Raw genomic sequence first — 25,542 nt, 5'->3', positions numbered from 1 at the left:
GTGCACTTTCCCATAGGTCTGGTATACTTCAATTAAAAAAAAAACTCACAGGAAAGGGGGAACTGTTAAAGGGGGATAAAAAAAAATAGGAGGTGGGAAGGGAATAGAAGGCATATCAAGATTTTACATACAGGTGGATTAGCTGCGGCAAGATGAAAAGGGAGCAGGGAAGACTGTTGAATGGAGCAGGAACTGTTTCCAGCCCCTGACTGAAAAGTCTCCAGATACATCAACCTTAATTCCCCACCCATCCCTACACCACCTATTGAAAAACTGATCCTTTGGAAGAAACCCAATGTTTCCTAGTCTAGCAGTTACTTCTGTCTCCAGGCGGAGAGACTCAGTGTTTGTAGCCAAAATTAGAACCCCAGTTTTGACACTGACATTTTCTCTACTAGGTGCTGTGAGACTTCAGGCCCTTGATGCAAATTCCCAGCAGCTAAACTGGAATAATCCTGAGGACTAGAGTGGGAGGTGAGGAGCTAGGTTGTACACGTTTGCCATCCTTGCCCAAGGGAATCACCTGCCTCTGTTGCTGTGTGTGCTGGGGGGTGCGTGTACTTCGGAAAGAGGAAAGCGCAGCCAAAAGCTTCATACCCAGCACTGTGTTCTCTCCCCAGGCACTCCTCTACTCCAAAACCCATCCAGGGGTCTAGAGTCATGCTCGAATGCACCCCTTAGCCACTTTCCGGGAGGAAAATGACAGGAAGGAACCACTGGTCACAGGTTCCACTGACAAGAGGGGAAAACCTGGGGGTGGCGGTTCCTTTATGGGGGAGGCGGTTCCTTTATGGGGGAGGTCACACCCCCTGCACAAAAACATCCCCAAAAGAACCTGTACTGAAATTGCGTTAGAGAGGTAGAGATACCCCAGGGAGGAAGTGGCAAACGGCGAAATGGGAACACCCCTCTTTGATCCCATAAGGTGCGTCAGGGAAAGTTGGACTTCGTTTAGGCAGGGACGGAGACATCTCTTCCCATGCTGCCACCAGGATCAGTGGGTCAGAGGAAGCCAGGCTCCCCCCCGCCCCTACCTCAGTTGCTGCGTGTGGGACCACAGCAGTGAGTCTGACCTCTCTTCCCGCCCCTTTCAAGGCTGGGACTTTATTAAGGCCGGTTCTACCAGGCTGAGCCACGCGCTTGGAAGAATGCGGATTCTGGCGGAAGCGCGAGGAGACTAGCCAGCAGGAGAGGAGCTGTGTCCGAGAACAAGGTAGGGACGGTTCTCTCCGGGAACCAAGCGCGGGGTTAAGAGCACGGGGATGGCTGCTTGAGGCCCGGAGGTCAGAGCTGGCTGGCTCCACGGGGAGGTTTCCCAGTCTCCCCGGCTCAAGGAAACATTCAAGATGCAGGGATAGACGTGCACAGGCGAACACGGCTTTAAAGAGCGAGGAAAGGTCCCAGCGCGGCGGGGCAGGCCCGAGGGAGGTGGCAAGGCGCCTGGAGCGGGAACCTCAGGCAGCCGGCGGATGGGCGCTGGGACCCGCGAGCCAGCCTCTGGCTCCAGTCGCTCCTCGCACTGCGTTTTGCTGGCGCCCCGCCTCCGCGGCTCGAAGCGAAGGAAAGGGGCCAGGCCGAGTCTGAGCCCGCCCCCTCCCCCGCCCCCGATTGGCTGCTGCAGTTGTCCATCCAGAATCTATTTTTGATGGGGGGGGGTGCCACCCAGTCTGCCCCAGATCACGTTTGCCCCTAGCAGCCAACCAGTCGGGCCCAAGTCCCCGGGCAAGAAGCGATTGGGGGCGAGTGAGCTCGGCCCCACGGTCCCCCGTCCGGGTCCCCCAGCCCCCGCCCGGGAGCAAGGCGGTATATCCTGCACTCCCTCCCTTACCACCTCCCCTTCGTGGAAGCGGAGCGGCGGCCTCGCAGTAACGCAGAGGCGAAATGTAGCGAGCCGGGTGTCGCGGCTGGACGCTCGCCTTGGCTGGGGGTGTAGGGGGCACGCCGGAGGCCGAGGAGGACTGCCGAGGAGGAGTGATGAGAAGAGGGGGATCCCTGCACCCCCCAAAACCACGGGTCCCTGCTGCCACACGCCAGGCGCCCCCCTTCCTCCCCAGCGAGGGGCAGGTCAGTCCTGTTGGGTCTAGAGGGTGGGTGGCGAGGGCGGGAGACCTGGAGCGCAGCGCATTTGCTGAGTCTGAATCGGGGAGAGGCGGGAGGGCCACCCAGATACCTCTCCCTCCCGGGGTTTGGGGATACTAAGACGGTCTTTTTTGTCCCCTCCTCAGGGCATCCTGGGTCACTTTTGCTTCTTTCATCCCATGGCCTTAGGCCCATCTGAAGTCTCAGTCACTGGAAGGAGTGGGGTGAAGGGCTGGTTTCTCTTCCTTCGAGCCCCCCTTTCAGGTTAGGTGACCTGTCAGGAAGACGGGAGGAGGAGGGAGGGTCAAGTTTTAACGGACTCAGAAACTTTTCTGGCAAGGGGCAGTGGACTGTCTTGCTCAGAGGTTTCCTCCTGGATCTCTAGTGAGGGTTTTTGAAAGAACCACAGGACAGTGTTTCAGGAGACTGGAAAAGGGAGTCCTGGTGACGTGAGTGACTAGAAAGAGAAAACAGTTCCCATGGGCCAGTTACTGGAGTTTGATCCACCCTTTCCCAAACAGGAGTTGACTAATTGTGTGTGCTTGGAATACTTAAGGACCTATTCATCTTTCCTAGGGAAATTCTCTTTAAATTTATTTTTTACTTGTGAGAGCTATTCTGGTGAGCTGGAATAGGGTGGGATCAAGGCCTGGGGATTTCTTTAGGCAAGAAAAGTGGGGCCATTACAGCTAAAGAGACATGCAAGTGCATGGGAGCAAGTGCATTTTGGCTTATGCTGCTTTGCTTTTTATTTTGCTTTGTTTTATTTACTTATTTATTTGGATGGTGCTTTTGTTTTTTGTTTTTGTTTTTTAAGAATTACATTATATCCAACTCTCAATAACCCTGGGGAACAGGGTGAACCTAGAGAACTGAAATGTGTGCATAATAACCAATAGTTTTACCGTCTTTCCCTTCAAACTGAGATAACACCCTTGTCCTATCTGACAAGCTCACAAGGCCAAGAGCAGGGGGAGAGAAGTAGGAACAGAGGCCTAGATCCAAGTCAGTGTCTGAGCTTTCTGTAACACTGTTGACTCTCAAGGGCAGGAGTGGGTAGGCCTCTGGCTCTTGGCCTTGGTCTGGCAGCCTTGCCCCATTGCCCAGGAAGTCCTCCCAGTTGTTGGTTTTTTTTCCTCAGGGGCTCAGGGGCTGGGGCTTTTAGGGGTCTGGGGTCCCTCACTCAGTGATCAAATTCTCCCTGCTTATTTGCCCTGTGTGGCTGTAAACAATCACTTTCTACAGCAGGGTGGCTACAGGGAGCTTGTGACTGAATTTGTAACTGACCCCACTGGGAGACCACACCTTAATAATCTTGGGTTCTTAATGGGCATTCAAGAAGGGATCTCCCCCAGGACATCCCTTCCCATCCCCGGTCGCTGAGAAGGCAATGCCAGGGTCTCCTGCGCAGCATCTTCCTAATCCCAGGCTGGCCACATCTCATTGCTGTTGACCACAGTGGTGGTCCCTGTGAGGCAGTGGGTTGCCTGTTGGGAACATGGCAGGGATAGTGCCCTCTGGGCATCTAGGTGTCACAGGGCAGGAATGGGTGATTTAATGAAAAAAAGGAAGGCAAATAGCAAACTCTTTATACCTGCCTTGTGGGAGGATTCTCCCAGTAGGAGCTGTCCTTTGCTGTATCATAACATTCTCTTTTTCTTGTCTTCTTTCTTCATACATAAGGTGTTCCATACAGATTCTTGTGACTTTAAGGACCAGGGATTTGGGAAGGTGCAAGGTCTTCCCAGGAAGGAAGGACATCTCTGGAAAAAAGGAGAGAGACAGCAGACAGTGCCCTGGGACCAGCAGAGCCCGAGGAGCTGTGGGAAGCTGAAGGAGCCCAACCAGAGGCGGGGGAAGGAGCCACAGCCCCCGGCCGAGGCTGCCTTCTGAAAGATCTGAACTCAAGCTACTTTAATGAAAGAAGGGCCACCTCAGAGGGCACCCCAGACTTAGCTGGGCTCTTCTACTCTGGATGGCCCTTGCTCTGAGAAGCCTGCACTGAGAACCAAAGAAGTTAAGAGGCCAGAGAAGCTTCCCCCAAGCACAGCGCTGGCCAGCTGGGTCAGGCTTCTGCACCCCTAGTGGCCGGCTGCAGAGTCTGGTGAGGAGTTTCTTGCTCCCCTCCGGCTCGTGGCTTCAGTGCTTGATGGGGCTGCCTGTTGGTGGATCAGTTTTTGCAGCACCTGATAGGAGCGGAGAGCCGTGGGAAGAGGTCCCGCGGCGACCAAGCCTGGGTTCACCCCAAGACTAAGTTCTTTCCAGAGTTAGAAAGGGAGAGAAAGCAAACAAAGAGAGAAGAGTTCCCCCTTCTCCTCCTCCCTTCCCGTCATGTCCTCTAAGCCGGAGCCGAAGGACGTCCACCAGCTGAACGGGACTGACCCCACTGCCTCACCCTGCCCTTCGGATGGCCCCGGGCGAGAGCCCTTGGCCGGGACCTCAGAGTTCCTGGGGCCTGATGGGGCTGGGGTAGAGGTGGTGGTGACTGAGTCTCGCGCCAACGCCAAGGGGGTTCGGGAGGAGGATGCCCTGCTGGAGAACGGGAGCCAGAGCAATGAAAGTGACGACGTCAGCACAGACCGTGGCCCCGCACCACCCTCCCCGCTCAAGGAGACCTCCTTTTCCATCGGGCTGCAAGTGCTGTTTCCCTTCCTTCTGGCAGGCTTTGGGACTGTGGCTGCCGGCATGGTGCTGGACATCGTACAGGTAGGACCTGGGGAGGGCAGCTCTTGACCCTGAGCCCAGAGCCACCTTTTCCTCCTGGGAAACTGTCTCTTGGAGCTTTTCTTCCACCTCCCTGTCAGAAGCAGCTGCTGTTTCCTGGAGTACTTTTCCCTTTGGATCATGTCCTTGGCTTCTTCTTCGTCTAGTTACTTTCTCCAGAAGCCTTGAGGAAGCTCAGTAGTCCCAGGGAGGTGGTCAGGGCAGTATTGCTTAACAGAATAGAATTGGTTCCAGAGCTCAGGCTTGGAAGAGGAGAGATGGAATAGGGTTGTTACCTGCCGTCCCTCCTGGGCATTTCTGCTGAGCCCAGCTCAGTAGGAGACATTTAGATAGGTCTCCTCTTTATACTTTCTTTTCCCTTTACTTTGGGGTTTCAAGGATACCCACAGGAGAAAGCTCAGTTTCAAGTCTCCCCTTCATCCCCCTGCTGGGCAGGAATTTGTCCAGCTGCCAAGAGGGTCTCAAATTAAGTGGGAAGGTTCTTAAAGGCATTTTGTGTTGCTTGTCTGCCTGTAACCTTGGCAGGATCTTGCTGGGGATTGGGGGTGGGCACATGCTGTCTGATACATGATTTGCGGGGGTGGGGGGCGGTGTTGGTGTGATGAGACATAGAAGTGATAATTGTGTGACATATATGGGGACAAAATATAATCTCTCATGGAATCTCTCAGGAGGACATGGAGTTCAGCATCCCCTCCCCTTTTCCCATCCAACCCTACCAACGATGCATGTGGTAGTACAGAGAGTCCTGCTGGCAAGTCTCACCAGGCCCTTGTCCCAGGAAACAGGGTGGTTGGTTCTAGGTGGTTCTTTCAATGGTGTCTACCTGGACCACTTTGGCTTGAGTCCTTAGGAGAACACTGCAGCTTTGGTTGCTAATGAGGATGACATTTATGTCATTCCTGCTCTCTCCCCTAACCTGTTATCTGGGGGATTGTTCCTCATGCCAGAAGCTAGGAAGGCAGGCTTTGGATTCCTCCCCCTGGTAGCTGCTCCTTCTAGGGCAGCGAGTGGAGGTAATGGGAGGAGGAGAAATGAGACCAGGGTAGCAGTTCTCCACCTCTTCCATCCCTTTCCTGTGGCCTTGGTTTTCATTCTAAGAGTTTTCCAGTTCTGGTTTGGTGCCTCCAAAGGGTATAGAACCAGGATCTGGTGGTGACCTGGGAAGGGGTTGTTTTCTTTTGTGGATAGTAAGAACGGTAGTGGGGAGCATCTGTTGGCCTCTTCCGTGGGCGCATGAGGTAGGAACCATAACCATCTCCATAGTGTAGATAGGGAACCTGCGGCTCAGAGGGATTAGGTAACTTGTCCCTGGTCATCTGACTCAGAACCTATGCCATTAACCTCTGTGGCCTTCACCATGGCTGTGGTTCGCCAGTTGGTTAAAGACTCTGGGAGGGGTCTGCTCTCTTTGTCTTTCCCCGAAGAACAGAGTAGACTGGAATTGGGAACAGCTGGAGTTACATTCTAAAATGAGCAAAGAACAAAAGTTCTTAGAGGGCCCCTCCCTCCCCCCACCTCACACACTGAAAAGACTTCAGACACCTTGCCCACCTCCACCCCTCACCCATGGTCCTGAGACATTGAGAAACCCAGGTAGGGAATCTTTGGAGCCTGACCAGTGTGCCCACAGAGGGCCAACATTTGCTCTCAGTTTGGCACCTAGGCCCACCCCATAGCTAAGATTCAGTTAGTATGGATGACAATGGCTGGTTTGTTCTTGTCCCCGTCCCCCTAGCCTCCTGCCACAGCTGGTCTGGAGCAGGCCCTGCAGATGGCTGCAGTTATATCATGGCAGGGGTGGGAGCAGAAAGATCAGGGACCACAGGGAGATTCTTATTCCATACCTAAGGGGGCAAAAGCGGTGTCTGACAATCTCGGATTCAGGAAAAGCAGGACAATTTCTAAGGATTCACACCGCATTCCCCCTTCACAAGCTAAGATGACCTTCAGTGGGACAGAATCTGGGGCCCTAAGAGGCTGGGGCCATCAGGAGGAGCTGGCTGTAGAGTGTGCCCAGTGTCTCAGAGCAGCTGAGCAGAAGGCCGTGTTGGTACAGATGTCTCCTTGGTCCAGGGCACCCCCCTTTTTTCCCCACTGCTGCAGAAGCCCCAGTCTCTTCCCTAGGCCCATTTCTCTCTCCTCTTATCTGCCCTCCTCTCCACTCAGCCTGTAGAACCAGCCTCTGCAGTGAGATAAGGGGCTGGCGTACTGGCCAAAAGTAGGAAAGGTTTAAGTGGACTGCAGTCTGCTGCAACTTCCCCACCGTGGCTGAAAGTTCCCATAGCATTTGGGAAGGAAAGCAGGACTGGGCCCAGTGTCGGAATTGAAGGGGGTTGGGATCTGGGAGCCTCCATGCTGCAGATGCCCTGCCCCACCTCCTGGTTTGGTCCTAGGCGGCTGCAGAGCATCTCACTCCCCTCTTCTGTCAGCCTTTTGAGGGATGGGGGTGGCAGGAGGTGGTGTGCCAACCTTCACTGGAATCCCCAGCTGTGTTAAAACAGGTGAGACTCCCAGCTCCTTATCCTGACTCACTCCTCACTTGCTGAGGATCCCAAGGAAAGGAGACACCCCCTCCCCGAAATACCTCCTCCTCTCGCTTTTCTTTCCTGCTGTGTATACAGAAGAGTCTACAAAGATGAAAGTGGATGGCAAGCATGGGCTTAGGGAAGTGGAGTGGGAAAGAAGCGTTCCTCTCCTGGCTGGCCTGCCCCCGTGGCTGCTGGCATTCCTGGCTAGGACACTCAGGTTCCACATGTCCACCCCTTTGATCACACTTTGTACAGCCCTCTGTACCCAGGTGCTGCCCTGAGGCCCTTCTCCTTGGACACCTAGAGGATGTCTGCAGGTGGTGGGGAAAAGCCTGAGGTGAAGGTTGGGTTTACTCTAATCTGAGCTGACTTAGTCCTCACCCTGAAAGGTAACTCCAGCCCACCTTCCCAGGTTCTCCCACAGCCTGGTTCTCAGAGCTGCTGGGGATCTTAGTCTTCTTCATGTCCTTGACTCCAGCTTTTCCAGGCTGTGACTTTCTTCCCTGCTGCTGTCTCCCTGGAGGGGAAGGCTCAGGGCAGAACACTCAGAGGCAGGCAGGGGTCTGTCTTTGAGAAGAGGTGAGGGATGGAAGAAGCAAGATGGAAGTATCAGGATGAAGTAGCAGCAGGGCCACTGAGGTGTGAGACTTAGGGTGACTGTTCTGAATTGGGATTATTTCTAAGTGTGAAGGGAACTGATTCATCCCTGAGCCCCAAAATATCAGGGCCCAGTAAGCCCTCACTCCCCTGTATCCACGGACAGAGAAGGAAAGGGAAGAAGAGCTGCATTTCTGAGAAGCAGTGTCGATGTGTTCTGTCCCCGCTTCCCGCCAAGTGCTTCCTGGAACGTGCCCTTTTCCATCCCCAGCAGAGCAGGAAGGTGTGGGTGAAGGCTTGGCTGACTGGTTTGACCTCAGGGGCAGGCACTTCCAGCCTGGATGAACAGGATGGGCCTGAATTAGGCCAAAGGAGGAAGGAGAGACACTGTCGGGCCCCTGCCCATTCTACCCACTCCTCACCTCAGGGCAGCCTGCTTCTCGGGCTCTCTCAGAGCCGTGTGTGTGTGAGTGTGTGTGTGTGTGTGTGTGTGTGTGTGTGTGTGTGTACATACATGTCAGAGGCTCCCCTGTCTGAGCTGTGTCTTTGAGAGGCTTTGGTGGGTGAAGAAAGTATGTGTGTAGGCATTGGCTACTTTGACCCGAGTGCCAGCTCAGAGCGTTGCTGGGTAGGGGCACAGGGGGTGTGAGGTTCCAGGCTGTATCCTGGCTGGCCGGGAAGACTTCTGCATAGGGCTGTCATTGCAGCCGCTGGTTCTCCTTTCCTGTCTGTCCCGAATCTTATCGCTGCTAAAACCCTATCCCTTCTAGGTCCTTGTGTAGTTGAAGGAGAGGGTGCCTGTGAGCTGGGAGACGCAGGGATTTGGGAGTATTTATAGTGGCAGCTGGAGGGGCTTAGCTGAGCTTCATACATTTTTTTTCTTAATCGTAAAGACAAACAAATATACCTTACAAACAATTCAGAAAATATTGCTGGCATACACTTGGAGTATTTCTTTCCGTGCTCCTTCACTCTGCCAATAAGTACACATATTTTACATTCGCCTACCTGGAGATCAAAGCTTTTCACAGAGCCTGCGGCTTGGAAGCTGGGAGCGGTAGGTGTTATGCAGTGAGGAGGGGATACGAGGCTGGGCTCTGGAGCGGAGCTTCCAAACCACCCTTATAGGTCAGCCACCCTTATGAGGGGCGGGGAGGGGAGCAGAGAGAATTCTTCGTCTCTGGAGCTGCGTGTCCAGTTGAGGTGAGGGAGGAGGAGGTAGAGCTGAGCACGGCCTTGCCTGCTGGGAGCTGGTGCCCCAGAGCTATGTGCTGGCCTTGTCCAAGAACAACAGTCCCCGAGTTCCTCCAGCGTAGACGGGACTCACTGGGGCTGCCTTCTCTTTGGGGACCCAGGGATGAAAAGGGATTTGCATCCCTCCTGGCTCTTCCTGTGGGTGCCTGAAAGCTCAGCAACTGTGGCTGGGGGACAGGCGGTTTCTTTCCCATCCTTAGTTTTCAGAAAGAGCCTTCCTTAAAAACGTCCTGCGCCTTCCACCAGTGAGGAGCTAGGCCAGGAGCTCAGGTACAGATACGCTCCAGCCCTAGTGAGATGAGCCCTTCCCCTGGGTCCTGGTAGGGACTCCCCCTGCCATCAACACCCCACACACACCCACAAAAAGAACTCTGACAGGAAAAGAGAGGTCCTTGCCTTTATAGGACTCCCCAGTGTCCAGCCTCCCCTGGACTCTAATCCTGGCCTTAGCCCCCTCTGATTTCCGTGCTCCTCTTTTTTTTTAACTGTGGTAACAAACACATAAAATTTATCATCTTAACCATTTTTAATGTATAGTTCAGTGCTGTGAAGTATGTTTTCACATTGTTGTAAAACAGATCTCCAGAACTTTTTTATCTTGCAAAACTGAAACTCTACACCCATTAAACAAACATGAACTTCCCTTTTCCCCCTCCTCCTAGCCCCTGGTAACCACCATGCTACTTCTATTTCTAGGAATTTGAATACTTTAGATGCCTCGTATAAGTGGAATCATATAATATTTGTCTCTTTGTGATTGGCTTATTTCACTTAATATAATGTCTTTTTTTTTTTTTTTTTTTTTTTTACGGTATGCGGGCCTCTCACTGTTGTGGCCTCTCCCGTCGCGGAGCACAGGCTCCGGACGCGCAGGCTCAGCGGCCATGGCTCACGGGCCCAGCCGCTCCGCGGTGTGTGGGATCTTCCCGGATCGGGGCACGAACCCGTGTCCCCTGCATCGGCAGGCGGACTCTCAACCACTGCGCCACCAGGGAAGCCCAATATAATGTCCTTAAGGTTCATCCATGTTGTTGCATGTAACAGGATTTCCTTCCTTTTAGGGCTAAATAATATTCCCTTGTATGTATAGACCATGTTTTGTTTATTCATTCATCTGTCAGTGGACACTTGGGTTGCTTCTACCTCTTGGCTATTGTGAATAATATTGCTATGAACATGGATGTACAAATATCTCTTCGAGGGCTTCCCTGGTGGCGCAGTGGTTGAGAGTCTGTCTGCTGATGCAGGGGACATGGGTTCGTGCCCCAGTCCAGGAAGATTCCACATGCCGCAGAGCGGCTGGGCCCGTGAGCCATGACCGCTGAGCCTGCGCGTCTAGAGCCTGTGCTCTGCGATGGGAAAGGCCACAACAGTGAGAGGCCCGCGTACCGAAAAAAAAAAAATCTCTTCGAGACCCTGCTTTAAGTTATTTTGGGTATATACCAGACGTGAGATCGCTGGATCATATATTAGTTCTCTCCTTAATTTTTTAAGGAACCGCCATATTGTTTTCCATAGTGGTTGTACAATTTTACATTCCATCGACAGTGCACAAGTGCTCCAGTTTCTCCACATCCTCACCAACACTTGTTACTTTCTATTTTGTTTTGTTTTTTAATAGTTGCCATCCTAATGAGTATGAGGTGATATCTCATTGTGGGTTTGATTTGCAGCCTTGCTCATCATTAACTATAGAGCTGTCAGTGCTGGAATTGCCTTTAGGGACCATCTGATCTGGTCCCTGAAGTGTACCTTTTATAGTCAAGAGCTCAAGGCCCTTATAACTTGTCTAAGGTACCCCTGGCTGGTCTCTGTGGGAGGATGTTGGGGACACAGCATGAGGCCTATCCTTGTGGTCTCTTGTGGGAGACCCACGACTCTCAGTCCAGTGCCTTTGCTCATGAGAGCACTTTGCCTCCTGACCTTGATGCTCTGATCAGCCTGCGTACCTCTGTCTGGCCTCCTGACCCCTCCCCTCTCCAAACCTGAAGGCTTTCCATTCTAGAAACGGATAAAGGCACAGGGAAAGGAATCCACATTGCCCTCGGGGGCAACACAGTCCCAGCCTTTTTTGCAAGTCTTCAGTTTCAACTGCAACTAAAGTAGCTTTCAAATAACCAATCTTGGCTCCTACATTTTTCCTACTTAGCACTAAGGAGTGCAGTGCTCTCTGAACCTCAGTTTCCTCATTTACAATGTGGGATAATAATAGCTCCTACCTCACTGGGTTGTTGATAGGATATAATGAGGAAATGCACATAGAGTCTTAGGCTGGCACATGGTACAGACTTAAAAGATGTTAGCTGAAGAAATAGGTAGGAGAGCCAGGCCTGATGGTCTCAGGGCTGGAATCCCTGTCTCCTGACTCCCAGTCCAGTGCTCTTCCTTGCAGGGGTACACTTACCTTTCCTAACTGAGAGATTGGGGCAGGTCTGTAGGGTGAGAGAATGCAGAGGAGGAATGAAAAACCTCTTGCAGACCAACACTCTGAGGTTTGGGGGCCTTAATTCAGAGCCTGTTCTAAAGGAGAGCTGCCGTGGCTGAGGCACAAAGCCCTTGGAGATAGATAGAAACCAAACAAACTCTCTAATCTCCTCAACCCCAGCCCCGTGGAGCCCAGTGCTCAACAGCTGAGACAACACCGCTCAAGGCTGAGGCCACAGAGAAACCAGACTGAAGACAATTGGAAGGGAGATCGCAAAGGAGTTCTGGGGTGTAAGCCAGCCTGGGGTGACTCAGCTGTGTGGGTCCCTGCCGTCTTCTCCCCCAGCTCCACAAAGCAGGCAGAAGAAGCAGAGACGGGCTAGGGCCTCCTGACTGGAAGGGACCCTCCACGTCTCCCCTGTTCTGGGTGGCAGGAGGGGGGGCTTTGTTGTTTGGAGTACCACGGACTTGGTTTGCTTCCAGGGTTCCTGGAGGAAAGGCGTCTGACGTGCTCACTCCCTGCTGATTCCATTTTCTCCTCAAGCCCCTGCTCCCAGACTATCCAGTTGTAACCGAACAAGGGCTTGTGTGCCCACAGCCCAGAAAGCCAAACTCTGACAGCAGGTTCGCAGCAAAGTAAGGGCTGACTGCAGGGCACCGAGCAAGGGAGTGGGAGACAAGCCTCAGATCCACTCCCACTTGGTCTCTGAGTGAGGGGGATTTAAAGGGGAAGAACAAAGAAGCTGGGGTTAATCATCATCTTGTGACATTTCTTAATTGTACTTTTGGGACTCAGAGTTTTAGAGTCTATGGTCCGGTGGTCCATGACCCAAGGGTCTGTTAGCTCATTTTGACCTAGAGAAACAGCCTGAGTCTGTACGTTAATGATGTTATGATTGACCTCAGCAATCTTAGTCATCTGACTCTGGCTGATTGGTGTTTAGTTAGCACAGGATTGAGGTCAGAAGGGACAAGAAAGGGATTAAAGTTTTGGATAAAGACATTAATCATAACCTTGGAACAGGAACTCGCTTTTAGGAGGACTCAGTTTCACGTTCAACCTCGATGCCAGCCCTTTGGGGCCCTGAAATGCCTGGGTTCTGTTTTCACCTTGCAGCACTGGGAAGTCTTCCAGAAAGTGACAGAGGTCTTCATCCTGGTGCCTGCACTGCTGGGGCTTAAGGGGAACCTGGAAATGACCCTGGCATCAAGGCTTTCCACCGCAGTGAGTGTCCTGGCTGGGAGGAATGGGGCACACAGAGGACTCGGGGGCAGCACAGAGCCTGACTAGGAGATCACCACAGGCCTTTCTCAACTGTCCAGGTCTGCAGTGTGGGTCTGGGGTGGAAAGGAGTAGGGAGACCCCAGGCCGGTTGTCCTGCTCCTGGGCAGGAGCTCCCTGCCCAGAGTGGTTCCCAGGCTCAGTTTCTGGATGTCCCAGCCATCCTTGGCCTCTTGCCCCACCCCCTGCTTCGCAACCCGCCTCGTGACTGTTTGTGCAGCTTTGACAGGCGAGCATCATGCTGGTCCCTCCACCTGCACAGATGGGGGCCTCCTCTGATCTCCAGCCCTACTCTGCAGCTGGGCAGGAGCAGAGCCAGGCCTTCCCAGCCCCCCTCCAATCCCATTCCCTTTCCCCCATGGCAGGCTGCTCTTCTGTAAGGGAATAGATGAAGAGGGGCTTCTCATCACTCCCACCTCCCCAAACTCTTAGATCGGCCTTCATGGTTCGGAGACTGAACCAGATACAGGCCCCATGGGGTGGGAGGCAGGAAGCAGTACAACTCAGGAGCCCAGGGGAGCCAAGTGACAGGGGTGTCCCTGCATGGCCATGAGCCTGGAGAAGGCAGCAGAGAGAAGTGGCAGCCAGCCTAGCCCTCCCCAACTTGCCCTCCTGGCCGATTCCCATGCCGCCTCACTCCTTCCCAAACACTCTCGTGGCCTCCGTCCTGCACCAGCAGCTGACCTTTCTCCCCTAAGATGGCAAGCTGGCTTCAGAGCCAGGGAAGGATCAGGTCATTTTAACCCATGTGGGAATGAGCTGCCCAGGTGAGCAGGGCAGAGCATGGAATCGGCCTCTGCTCAGTGGCTGTCCTGAGAGAAGGGGAGAAGAGGAGGCTGCCTTGGGAGCCCCCTTCCCAACCCCAGCCAGAGGCAGGAGCTCAAGGCTCTTTTGCTCCTTCCCTCTCACCCCAGCCCCTCGACCCTGCTTCACTTTCCCTGGGGGTCACGTCCTGGTCCCAGAGTCTTAGGTCACATGCACTGCCTGCTGATCCAGGCAAGGTCCTAATGGATGGAGCTGCAGGCCTTTTCCAGCCTGGAGCTCCAGACCCTCGTCCTCCCTCTCGCAGGCCAACATCGGGCACATGGACACACCCAAGGAGCTCTGGCGGTTGATCACTGGGAATATGGCCCTCATCCAGGTAAGAGAGCAGGGACCAGAGACAGCGGGGCTAAGCTTCCTCCCTGGTCAGGAGTTTGAAAGGCTTAAGTCAGCCCCTGCCGGCTCCTGAGTAAAGCTCCAGCATCCTGCCGAGCTGGCTTCTCCCAAAGGGACTCCAGGAGGTAACCAGGTTTCCCAGGAAAACAGCCAAGATGGGGGAGACCCCAGTATCTCCACTGTCAGTTCTTGGCTTCCGGTGGTGCAGAGGGCTTGCGTCCCCACAGATCAGACTCAGGAGGAGACCCGGGAGTGCTGACGGTCCTTGACTGCTGTTGTCCCATCTCCCCATGAGGCCACACAGGTTCCGAACTGGGAGTCTTCCCCGTTGAGTCCCAGGCCTTGTGTCTGGACTGAAGTCTCAGGCTCTATTGAACCTCCCCCAATCCCCAGAGGGACACTCATTCAGCCAGTAACATGTCCTGGGTTCCTGCAGGGTGCACTACCCAGTACTGGTGTCTGGTGTGAAACTAAATAAATAAAGACATCATTCCCGCCTGGGAGGACTGGACAGGCCAGCCCCGCCTGCCTCCTGGGGCTGCTGAGGGCAGGAAGAGGTCTGGCTAAGTGCTCAGGGACCTCAGCTAAGACGCGCTCTGCTCTCCGAGTTACCACTCCCCTCCTCAGGTGCAGGCCACGGTGGTGGGCTTCCTGGCGTCCATCGCAGCCGTCGTCTTTGGCTGGATCCCTGACGGCCACTTCAGTATCCCACATGCCTTCCTGCTCTGTGCCAGCAGCGTGGCCACGGCCTTCATTGCCTCCCTGGTACTGGGTAAGGAAGGGAAGGGAGGGGCAGGGGCGTAGGAAGGGCTGCCCCAGGGGTGTCAACTAAACCTCCAGTCTCTCTTTTTGTTGGTTGATACCCCATTATCTCTTCTTACCCTGGCTGGCCCCTCTCCTTCCTCCCCAGGCATGATCATGATTGGAGTCATCATTGGCTCTCGCAAGATTGGAATCAACCCAGACAATGTGGCCACGCCCATTGCTGCCAGCCTGGGAGACCTCATCACCTTGGCACTGCTCTCAGGCATCAGCTGGGGACTCTACCTGGAGCAGGGTGAGGCTGAGGCAATCAAGGGTGTGACCAGGGGGGACTCCTGGATGGGACTGGGAGAGATGGTAGTGGGCTTGCACATGTGTAAGGATGTCTTCTATGTTCTTAACTGTTTGGTGGGAGCACAGTTTGTAATAACTCCCTGCCTTAGAGAGGTGAGGCTAAGTACTTATCTCAGATTCATGCAGGCAGCGGGAGAAGGGGTGAAAGTATTTGAGAAATATGCTTGGTGCTGTCTATTCTCACTTATCTTGGAGGGGTAAGGGGGAAAGGAAAGGAGCTAGAGGCTGGAATCTGCTTGCAAAATGAAGAAGAAGAGGGGAGATAGGGATTTCTGGGGAATCTAAGCAAGAAACCTAGGATCTGGTCTGTTCCCCTAATAAGTTCAATATCTGAGGAGGTTTCACCTTGGTTTCCTTATCTACAAATGGAAAAGGCTGGCCCCATCTACCTCCCGGGTGTACAGTGAGCATCAAATGAGGTAATACATTTACTGGCATTGAGTGTGGTGTTACTGTTGGTCAGTTGGGGCATTTGCAGGCTGAGCCAGGGGGAGGCTGGGAGCAGGGAGCCGCAGTGCTCACCTCCCTCCCATCTCTGCCTCTCTCAGATGTCTGGCAATATATCTACCCCCTGGTGTGTGCCTTCTTCGTGGCCCTGCTGCCTGTCTGGGTGGTGCTGGCTCGACGGAGCCCAGCCACAAGGGAGGTGTTGTACTCAGGCTGGGAGCCTGTCATCATTGCCATGGCCATCAGCAGGTAGGCTCGGGCTCTTGATGCCCACCCTCCCCCTCCCCCCTCCCTTCCACAGACTCACTTTTAAGCCCCGGAAAGAGGAAGTGTGGCACAGACCCTAGAAATGCCTTCAACACTGGATCAGTCACATGTCCTTCCGGTGCAAGTGACAGAAGCCATCTGAAATGGGTTTCATTAGAAAGCAGAACACACTGGCTTAGAGAACTAAAGAGGCACAGCTGGATTCAGGGACATAAATGATATCATTAGGGCCCCAGTATTCTCCATGTCTCAGCTCTGCTTTTCTCTGTGTTGGCCTGCAGCTTCAGGTTTGCACTTCCTTACGCTTACTGATGCCAGCAGGGATTCTTTCTCTCAACAATTCTGCAGAGTCCCATTATAGAATGTCATTGGCTGTCATCCAGTCATGTGGCTATCCCTGAACCAATCACTGTGGCCTTAGGGATGTGCTGCTCTGATTGGATGGGCCTGGGGCCTCACCATCATTGGAGCAGTGTCACTCGAACCACAGTGACTGAGTTTGAGAGAGGTGGTTCCCTGAGGAAAAGCCCAGCACTGTTACCAGAAGGGGAAATCATACTGAGCAGGCAGAACAGCAGGCGGCTCCTCTAGCCAACTTGGGAGGTGGGTAAAGGAGACAGCTGCCTGCCCCAGTTTGCTCCGGGTGCTGCGCCGGTGTGTATGTCAGGAGCATCAGCTGGTCTGGCAAGGGGAGGCGAGGACTGGAAGGACAAGGGACTCCTGGGAGCCACCTTGCTGCCCACGTCCAGATGGACCTGTACCTCTCATCCCGAGGTCTGGAACAGAAGCCTTCAGTGGTCTTTGTGTCTTGTCTTTGTGTCTGTGTAGTGTGGGAGGCCTCATCTTGGACAAGACTGTCTCAGACCCCAACTTTGCAGGGATGGCTGTCTTCACACCTGTGATTAATGGTGAGGTCTTGGCATTAGCTGCCTAGGGGAAAGAAGAGGGCGGGATCAGAGGATTTAGGGGGCTTTGTATCAGTCAGGGTTCTAGCAGGCAAGAGAGTCCAGCTCAGATAGTTCACGACTTGAACTGCTACTTGAAACTGGTTACTGGAACCAGCGCATGAGCACTGGATGCCTGGGTCCACGCAGAGTTTTGGAGAGGGGCTGAGCCAGGCAGGGCCTTGTCCCCTCGGCTGTGTCTGACCGCAGGTGTACACTCTGCATTGATGGAGAAGGCAGATCCACCTGTGTCCCTTCCTGCACTCTCAGCCATGTTAGGAGTACGTGGGACTGCCACCTCTCCATAGCATGGGGGATGGGAGGAGCCTGGAAGACTCCCTGGAAGGAAGGGTGTCTTTGTCTTCCTTCTTAGTGTCTCACTCTTTTCCTGGGGTCTGGTGAATGGGTCGTGCCCTCCCCACTCCCCACCCCCACGTCTCAGGTCTTATGTGTCTCCGCAGGTGTTGGGGGCAATCTGGTGGCTGTGCAGGCCAGCCGCATCTCCACCTTCCTCCACATGAATGGAATGCCAGGGGAGAACTCTGCGCAAGCCCCTCGCCGCTGCCCCAGCCCTTGTACCACCTTCTTCAGTCCCGGTAATGCCAGAGTCCCCACCTCCTAGGTTCACTCCATCACTTCAGAAACAGCTGGGGCCTGCATACGTAGGTTCTCCTTCTCTGTTGGGCTGTATGTACCAGCTGTTCTGGAGGGCAGAGCCCAGGCAGGAAGGCTGTCCTTTCCTGGGTCACCCTGGGGGTTGGGGACCATGGGATGGAGACATAGAGATAGTCAGCTGTCTGCTGCCCTGGAGTGTAGCGTGGTACCTCCTGACTTCGAAAGGCCTCTTGGAGCCCGTTCTCCTCCTCCCCTTCTCCTCCTCACACCATCTCTCCCCTGGTTCCAGATGTGAATTCTCGCTCGGCCCGGGTCCTCTTTCTCCTCGTGGTCCCAGGACATCTGGTGTTCCTCTACACCATCAGCTGTATGCAGGGCGGGCACACCACTCTGACACTCATCTTCATCATCTTCTACATGACAGCTGCACTGCTCCAGGTACGGACTGGCAGGGGCACGGGGGCGGGGGCCAGGGCTGCCCTGCACGGATGGGAGGGGAGGTCCAGGTTTGGCCCAGAAAGAGTCTTCCAACTCTTTCTCTGTGACTGTGTGGCCAGTAAACACTGGACAGAGGCTCAGGAGAACAGGCTGTAGTTCCAGCAAGGTCACTAACATGCTGTGTGACTTTTGCTCAGTCATTTTACTTCTCTGAGGCTCAGTGATACATTTGTAAATTGAGAGGAGTGGACCAGAGGTGGTGGACTTCAGGCAGGTGCCACCCCCACTATCCTGGCCACACAGCTCCATGTGGTTCTGTTCACATGCTGGGGTTCCTTGGGAGATTTCATTTGAATAAAGGGTTTCACAGCTTGAAAACATGTCAAAACCACTGCACTAGATAATCTGTTGGATCCCATCCAGCCTTGCCATTCTGTAATACTAGGATGCTTTCTCCCTGGCTTTTTATTACCTTTTTTTCAACTTTTTGTTCTGAAATAATTATATATTCTCAAGAAGTTGCCCCCCAAAATGTAGAGAGATCCCATGTACCGATCACCCAGTTCCCTGCAGTGGTAACATCTTGCATAATTATAGCACAACATCAAAACCAGGAAATCAGTGTTGGTACAATGCACAAAGCTATTCAGACTGCACCAGTTTTAGTATGCACTCGTGTGTGTGTGTGTGTGTGGTTCTATGCAATTCTATCACGTGTACATTCATGCAACCACCACCACAGTCGAGATACAGAACAGTTCCATCACCACAAGCCTCCCTTATGCAACCCATTTATAGCCAAACTCACCCTTAGTATCACATTTTCAATTTCTACAGATTTGCTCTTTGAATAGGAAATAGTAGTCACATAGTTCAAAAAATGTGTAAGGTTCCTAGTGAAACCTCAGTGAAAAGTCTTTTCTCTGCTTTTTCCAGCCATCCAGTTCTGTTCCTCACAGGCCATTGGTGTTATCTGTTTCTTTTTTTTTTTTTTTTGAAGTATAGTTGATTTACAGTGTTGTGTTAGTTTCTGGTGTACAGCAAAGTGACTCAGTTTTTTGTATATATATATATATATATATGTGTGTATATATATATATATATATATGAATATATATATATTCTTTTCCATTATGGTTTATTACAAGATACTGAATATAGTTCCCTATGCTATACAGTAGGACCTTGTTGTTTATCTATATCTGTTTCTTATGTATCCTTCAAGTTTATTCTATATTTATGGAAGCAAACATACATATTTTTCTTATTTTCCTCCTTTTTTTTAAACACACATGTAGCACACTATACATACTGTCCACACCCTGGTTTTTTCACTTAATTCATCTTAGAGATCATTCCACACCCATATGTGAAGAGCAGAACACCCTGATTTTTATGGCTGCATTTTCTCCTGTTGTGTAGACGTGCCACAGTTTCATTTAACCAGTCCCCTATTGGTAAGCCCTTATCCATAACTCCAATCCCTCATCCCCGACTTTAGAAATGTTGTGTGTTAGGACATCTTAGCAAGGGCTGGGCCAACCACATGCAGTTTCCCCGCGGCAGTTACCCAAGTTGCCACGTTGCATTGTGAGTTGGGGTGAAGCACACTCGGTGGGAGAAGGGAAGGTGTGTGTACCGAGGGTCTGTGGCTGGAGGGTAGCCCTTGGCCACGTCGGGAAGGATGGGCCCGGCTTCATTCCCCATTGTGAACACGCTGGGGGACACTCTCACCTCTACTGTCTTCTCTAGCCTGTGCAGGGCCGGAGCACGGCACTTGATCCCCTCTAAAGGTTCTTCCTGACCCCCTCACTGCCCCCTCCCAGCCATGTGTCCCAGGGCCTGCTCGGGAGGCTGGAATGTGGGGACAGCTGCTGCCATTCCCTTCGTGGGACACGTCCCGAAGTCCTTCTGGCCACGCTCTTTATTTGGGATGCTTCTGCAGCTGCTGGCCAGGGTGTGAAGTTATGGGGGGCTGGCCCTCACCCAGGGCTGGGGCCAGGGCCACAGGAGTCCAAAGCAGCCGTGTGTGGGGCAAGGTGGAACGTGAAGGTGCTAGAACTGTAACCTCTGGCTTCCTTGGAGAGAAGACAGGAGAGCAACCAGGTTTGCCTAAAAATAGGTATCACTTCTGGCTTCTGGATCCCCCAGTGGCCCTGGTTCCGGCATCTGAGCCCCTCAGGGCAGAATTTGCATACCACAGTATTTACAAAGTACAGTCAGGAGTAAAACCTCCCAAATGACTGTGTTGGAGCTTTACCGTTAGAAACTGTTTCATTCTCACACAGATGCAGTCATTTGGGGATCCCCAAATGTCAGGAATCATGCGGACTATATCAAAGACGCAGGCCAGCCCACTCCACCAGAATATTTTAGACCGAGTTCATCACCAACTTAAAAGTGCGTGTGAATCTTGTTAAAATGCAGATTCCGATTTAGGAGATCCAGCGTGAGGCCTGAGATTCTGCATTTTTCAGAAGCTCCCAGCTGTTGTTGATGCTACTGGTCCTGGGCCCACTAGCAAGGTTCTAATCTAGATCATTCTTAATTTTCTGTAGTAATGGAAGAAAAGCAAGGGCACAGATAAATCAAAGCAGCAGATAATCCAAAACGTCTTTTGAATTGGTGTGCACTGTCTGCTTTGTATTTAGCCGACTCATTCTTAATTCTGTTTTGCTAGGACTAATGTTAAAATAAACTTGCATTCTCTGAGCCCACAACAGCAGAATGGGAAGGGTCAGGAGGAAGGCAGCTTGGGATAATCAACTGTTACTCAGACAGCTGTGCCGGCAGCAGCCTCAAACGCCGTCCTTATTCCACTCTGCTCTGGGACAAATCCCTGTATGAAAGGCAAACTCCAACCCCCAGTCCCCTGCTGGGCTCCCAAAGAGGCCAACATGGCAAGAATTGGAGTGACCTGAGGATAGGATGACCCAGAATTAGAGGCAAGAGGGCTGAATTCCTGCAACCAGTGGGATGTCAATTAGGAAGCCTCTTGTTTAGTAAATTTGGGAGCAGAATGTAATGCTGATGTGGGAAACTCCACGGGGTAGGGGCATCTTCCTTCCCAAAGAACTCGAATTACTCCTGTCATCTGTTCAAGGTGGTCACTGTGGGGTGAAGGAACATAGAGGGGTTGCTGAGGCAGAGGGACGAGCTGTCCCAGCTTAAGGACTGTGGATGGTCAAGCCTTGTGATGCAATGAATGGGTTGATGGCATGGCCTCTGTCTCCCCCTGGAGAGAGGGGATGGCTGCAGGCTGGGCCCTTCTGTTTCTCCAGGTGCTGATTCTCCTGTACATCGCAGACTGGATGGTGCACTGGATGTGGGGCCGGGGCCTGGACCCGGACAACTTCTCCATCCCGTACTTGACGGCCCTGGGGGACCTGCTTGGCACTGGGCTCCTAGCACTCAGCTTCCATGTCCTCTGGCTCATTGGGGACCGAGACACGGATGTCGGGGACTAAGCCTGGTCACTCGGCCTTCTCTCCACCTCTCTGCACTTTCTGTGTGAAATTTTTTTTTGGTTTCTCTTCCCCCACCCCACCCCACTTGACACTCCCACCTCTTTCTAGGACTTCACTTTGATACCGAATTCTCATTATTTTCAATGGGAATTTTTATACATTGAGCCAAGTTTGTAGAGCAAGAATTCAGGCAGGACAGACGGACTGAGATGAATAGTACAAGTAGATTCTTGAGACAATCACCAAGTGCAATTTCATGGTGGGTGCCTCCAGGTGAAGTGGATTGGGGCAGGGGTTTCCATCTGGGATCTGGGGACATTGGTTTAGCTTTAGCAAACTCAGCCTCAGTGAGTGGGCTCTGGTTTTGGGGGTTTGTCTTTGTTTTCTTTTTTTCTTTTCGGTTGAACAGAGGGATAAATGTCACTCTCCCTTCCCCTCCCACACACACATACTTTTTCTAGAAATGGACCAACTTCAAAGCACTAAGCAGGAGACAGCTGCTCCTGGCCCCAAATAATCCGAGCCCTATTCTCTACCCTGCTCTCAAAGAGAATGAGGTGAACTCCTTAAATTGTGTACATGCTCCTTACCCAATTGCCTGATAAATACCACCAGCCCCTCCCTTTGATCTTTTTTCCAATTGATTGTCTCATCCAGGAAGATATGAGCAGTGGCCTGGTCTCCCTGTTGACCCGCGTCTACCCATAGTTTGCCAGGATCTACATCCTCCCTGGGCCCAGAGAACTGATTATCTCTGTTCAACCTTTATCTCTAATTACTTCTAAGCACGACCTTTCCCAGAGCTTGCCGGGTTGGGTTCCAAGATTAGGGACGGAGAATGGGTATGTGAAAAATGGTTGGGAGGTTGAGGGCAGCCAGGGGTGTTTCACTGCTGCTGTTCTCCTGAAGACATAATCACGTGGTCACCTTAGACCCTGTCACTTCCTGAAATCGCTCATTCTTTCATGCCATGGAGGTCAGTTTTCCTTTCTCTTGGCTTCTGCCCACATTCATCATTCATTCACTCATTCATTCATTCAGCAAATACACAGCCTCCCCAAGAGCAGCTCTTCTGCAGGCACGGTCTGAAACATTTGTTGAGCGCTATCTGTTGAGTGCCTACTACGTGTCAGGTCCTGTTTGCACAGGCACTGACTAGCCAGCAGTAAGGGAAACACGGTTCTAACCTCGCCTCGTTCCTAGATATAAAGGCCATGTGCCCTTTTCAATCTGGCAGAGAGTTTCCTCGCTGTATTTCCATCTTTGTCACCGAGCCAGCTTCCGCCTCTAGATTCCACTCCTGGATCCCACTTGCGCACAACACTGACCACGGCTAGAGCCCCTAGCCCCATTGCTCAGCCACTGCTGATTTCCCTAAACTCCCCTTCCTCACCCTCCCTTCCCCCCATCTCCTCACCAGCCACGCAAAAGAGGATTCAGAACTAGAAGGCTGGATATCAACCAACTGCTTCCACTTTTCTCTGCCCAGCACAAGACTGGGAGAACACTGGAGTCTCTGCACCTTCCCCACACGTTACCGTGAGCAGATCAGGATTCTGTTGTCCACACTCACATGTACAAATCTGGGCATTTGGATGCAGGTTTTTTTCTAGCCTGTCTATCCACAGCTTTCCCTTAAGCCCTCCGCTCTGTAGCCTAAAGGGCCCCTCTCCAGGGGAAGACTAGGCAGTGACCCTGACTTTTACCACTACCATGCCTCATCCCAGGAACTTGCCCTTTACTTCCAGAGACTTTCCTCTCCCTCCATTTCCACCCAGGCCACCTTCCAGAGCCTAGAACTTTAGAATTGGAATCATAGAGGTTATCTAGCTGGGGTTGTGTCCAGCAGAGTTTATTAACACCAGCCTGGCCTTGTTTCTGCTCTTCCTCAGGCCTTCTTTCGTCTTGTCTTCCACCTCCAAACCCATTTGCACACAGACTCTTATACAGGCACCAAAACCAACTCTTCCGCCCCTGAGGCTGTGCCCCTGTGGTGTGCAGTCACCCCTGCCCCAGTCACTCACCGCTTCTTCATCTCTGGAGTTCAGCCAGGCTGCCCTGGGGGATTCCGGAGTGTCCTTTGCCACAAAAGCAAGAAGGTAGGCGTGCCCCAACCCCTGAGTGTGTGAGCAGAGGGAGGACTGCGGGGTGAGAGGGAAAGAAAATGGACTTCATGACTTTCATGGAAGATCCATTTCTTTTCCCCCGATTGCACAAACTGCATGGACTTGTGGCCCAGCTGTGAGGAGCAACATTGGTTTACGCTTCTATCCTTAAAAAGTTACAGAACTGTGTCCTACGACAATTATTTATAGTGACTATAACTGAATTGACAAATGTCAACGTAACTGATAAATTATATTTGGTAAAATAAAGAGGACGTTTATTTAGGTGGCTGGTGGTTCCTGTGTGTCTCATCAAAAAGCAGCTTCCACTCTTGCTTTGGGCCCCCTCTGTAGTCCCACCCCCTCCTCGCACAGAAGTGGAAAGGGGCCAGAGTGCAACAAGAAATATTTCTTAAATACAGAGATGCGTGATAGAAAACATCAGCCATTTATTGAGAAGCAGTCAGTGCTGCTCTGGGACATATTCCAGAAGCCTTACTCTATCCTTGCTCTCCACACACTGACTCAGCCTCGGTTGGGGTATTGTGCAAAGGGTGCAAGCATCTATGGGTTAAGATTCCTTCCCGCCAGAGGTTTATAATCTGCTTGGGTCAAATAATAATAGCCATTCTTTGCTGAGTACTTGCACATGCTTTCACTGTGCTCAACCCTGTAAACTCTTAGCAATTTACAATTGACTGCAAAGGGTTTAGAGTCAGGCGTGAATTCAAATCCCAGATCTTCTGCATTGATCTGTGTGACCTTGAGCAGACCATTTACCCTCTCTGAGCTTCAGTTTCCTCATCTGTACTAATACCTATTTCCTAGGGTCGTTAAGCAACTTCAGTAAGATAACTGACATAAAGAACTAGACACTGTGCCTGGCATACACTAAACCCCAACATGCTAGTCAACTCTGAAGTGAGGGGGAGGTGGGCCAATGACTAGGCAATGTCAATACTATGACCATAGGGGTAAACCGAGGGTGGCTGGGGAGCAGGCAGACGGAAAGGACACCTAACCAAGTCTTGAGGGGCAGGGAAGTCTTAGAGGAAGCCAACAAGAATAGGAGCAGCATGTAGAAGGAGAACCATCCTGGAGAGGAAACAGTAAGCTAAGCAGAGAAGTGAGCCTGGTGCTTTGGGGAACTACAAATGGTTCGCATGACTGGGGTTTGGAGGGCAGGGGGTGATAACACAACCCTCTGAGACACGCACACGTTTGTGACGAAGCAGTTTTTCTGAGATGGCAGATAGGGAAGGGCAGAGTCACGGTGCAGTCCCACCCAGATCCGTCTGACTCCAAAGCCTCTGCTGGGAACCACTGCCCGAGCAGGACACGCTCCCCCAAGGATCCTTGACAATGATATAAATGACACAGTGCTGAGCATTACCCAGCTTGGTGATCAGCCCTTTTTTTTGAGATATAATTGACAAAGTTGTAATATATTTAAAGTATATAATGTGATTTAATATATGAGTACATTGTGAAAGGATTTCCCCCCATTGAGTTAAGTAACACATCTATCACGTCACATAATTACCCTTTTTTTTCTAGTGAAAACATTTAAGAAATCAGCCTTTTATAAGGGGCCTGGACTCTGGGACTAACTCTTCAAAGCAGTAATATGTTAGTAAGGCCATTAAGGGTTAGTGGAAAGAGGATAATTGCTTGTTAATTATTATTTGTATAATATTTAATATATAGTATATTATACTCTATGATATACTTTTAAATAATAGCCTCATTTACAACTTCAATATTATCTCTCAAAACTTTGCAAAAAAGATATTATCACCTTTTTACAAGCGAGAAACTGAGGCCCAGAGGGGTTAAGTGTCTTGCCCAAGGTCATAGATTCACACCCAGGATTCTCTCAGCCCAGTGCTTTCCCACCATGCCTGGAGCCAGATGAAAGAGGTGTCCAAGGTGTCCCTGTGTAGAGAACATTAAAACGTACTGAAATGGTCAAAAATACTGTGCCTGTTATCTGTTTTGCCCTTGAGACACCTTGTATTGCTGTAAAATGATAATTGTCTACAGAAATAGACAATATCTTCCAGTGGACATTTAAAAACAGGCCTCCCAGGCGCC

The 25,542-nt window shown here is 51.9% G+C and overlaps 1 protein-coding gene across 5 annotated transcripts; it reads left to right on the top strand.

The window, feature by feature from the left end:
* The first annotated feature begins 769 nt into the window (after positions 1-769).
* SLC41A1 (solute carrier family 41 member 1) lies at positions 770-23,737 on the top strand. 5 transcript variants are annotated; one of them, XR_003427950.1, is made up of 13 exons: positions 1,220-2,064; positions 3,763-4,785; positions 12,727-12,834; positions 13,961-14,032; positions 14,677-14,821; positions 14,960-15,106; positions 15,714-15,861; positions 16,708-16,787; positions 17,285-17,419; positions 17,728-17,876; positions 20,165-20,276; positions 21,158-23,442; positions 23,583-23,737. XR_003427950.1 is itself a non-coding variant. In XM_027082777.1 (13 exons), the coding sequence occupies exons 3-13, from the start codon at positions 4,411-4,413 to the stop codon at positions 21,388-21,390; spliced, it is 1,704 nt and encodes a 567-aa protein (XP_026938578.1). In that variant the 5' UTR covers positions 1,220-2,064; positions 2,226-2,343; positions 3,763-4,410; the 3' UTR covers positions 21,391-23,737. The 5 variants fall into 5 exon arrangements, 4 of the variants coding, with proteins under 4 accessions (XP_026938577.1, XP_026938578.1, XP_026938576.1 ...); XM_027082777.1 differs by adding an exon at positions 2,226-2,343 and having other exon boundaries at positions 21,158-23,737; XM_027082776.1 differs by lacking the exon at positions 1,220-2,064 and adding an exon at positions 770-1,213 and having other exon boundaries at positions 21,158-23,737.
* Positions 23,738-25,542: the final 1,805 nt, after the last annotated feature.

Source organism: Aethalodelphis obliquidens, unplaced genomic scaffold (genome assembly GCF_003676395.1).
Source record: "Aethalodelphis obliquidens isolate GAN/ISIS:26980383/991018 unplaced genomic scaffold, ASM367639v1 scaffold48, whole genome shotgun sequence".
NCBI classification, from domain to species: Eukaryota; Metazoa; Chordata; class Mammalia; order Artiodactyla; family Delphinidae; genus Aethalodelphis; species Aethalodelphis obliquidens.
Note: the sequence above shows the minus strand (reverse complement) of the source record. Positions and strands in the feature narration are given on the sequence as shown.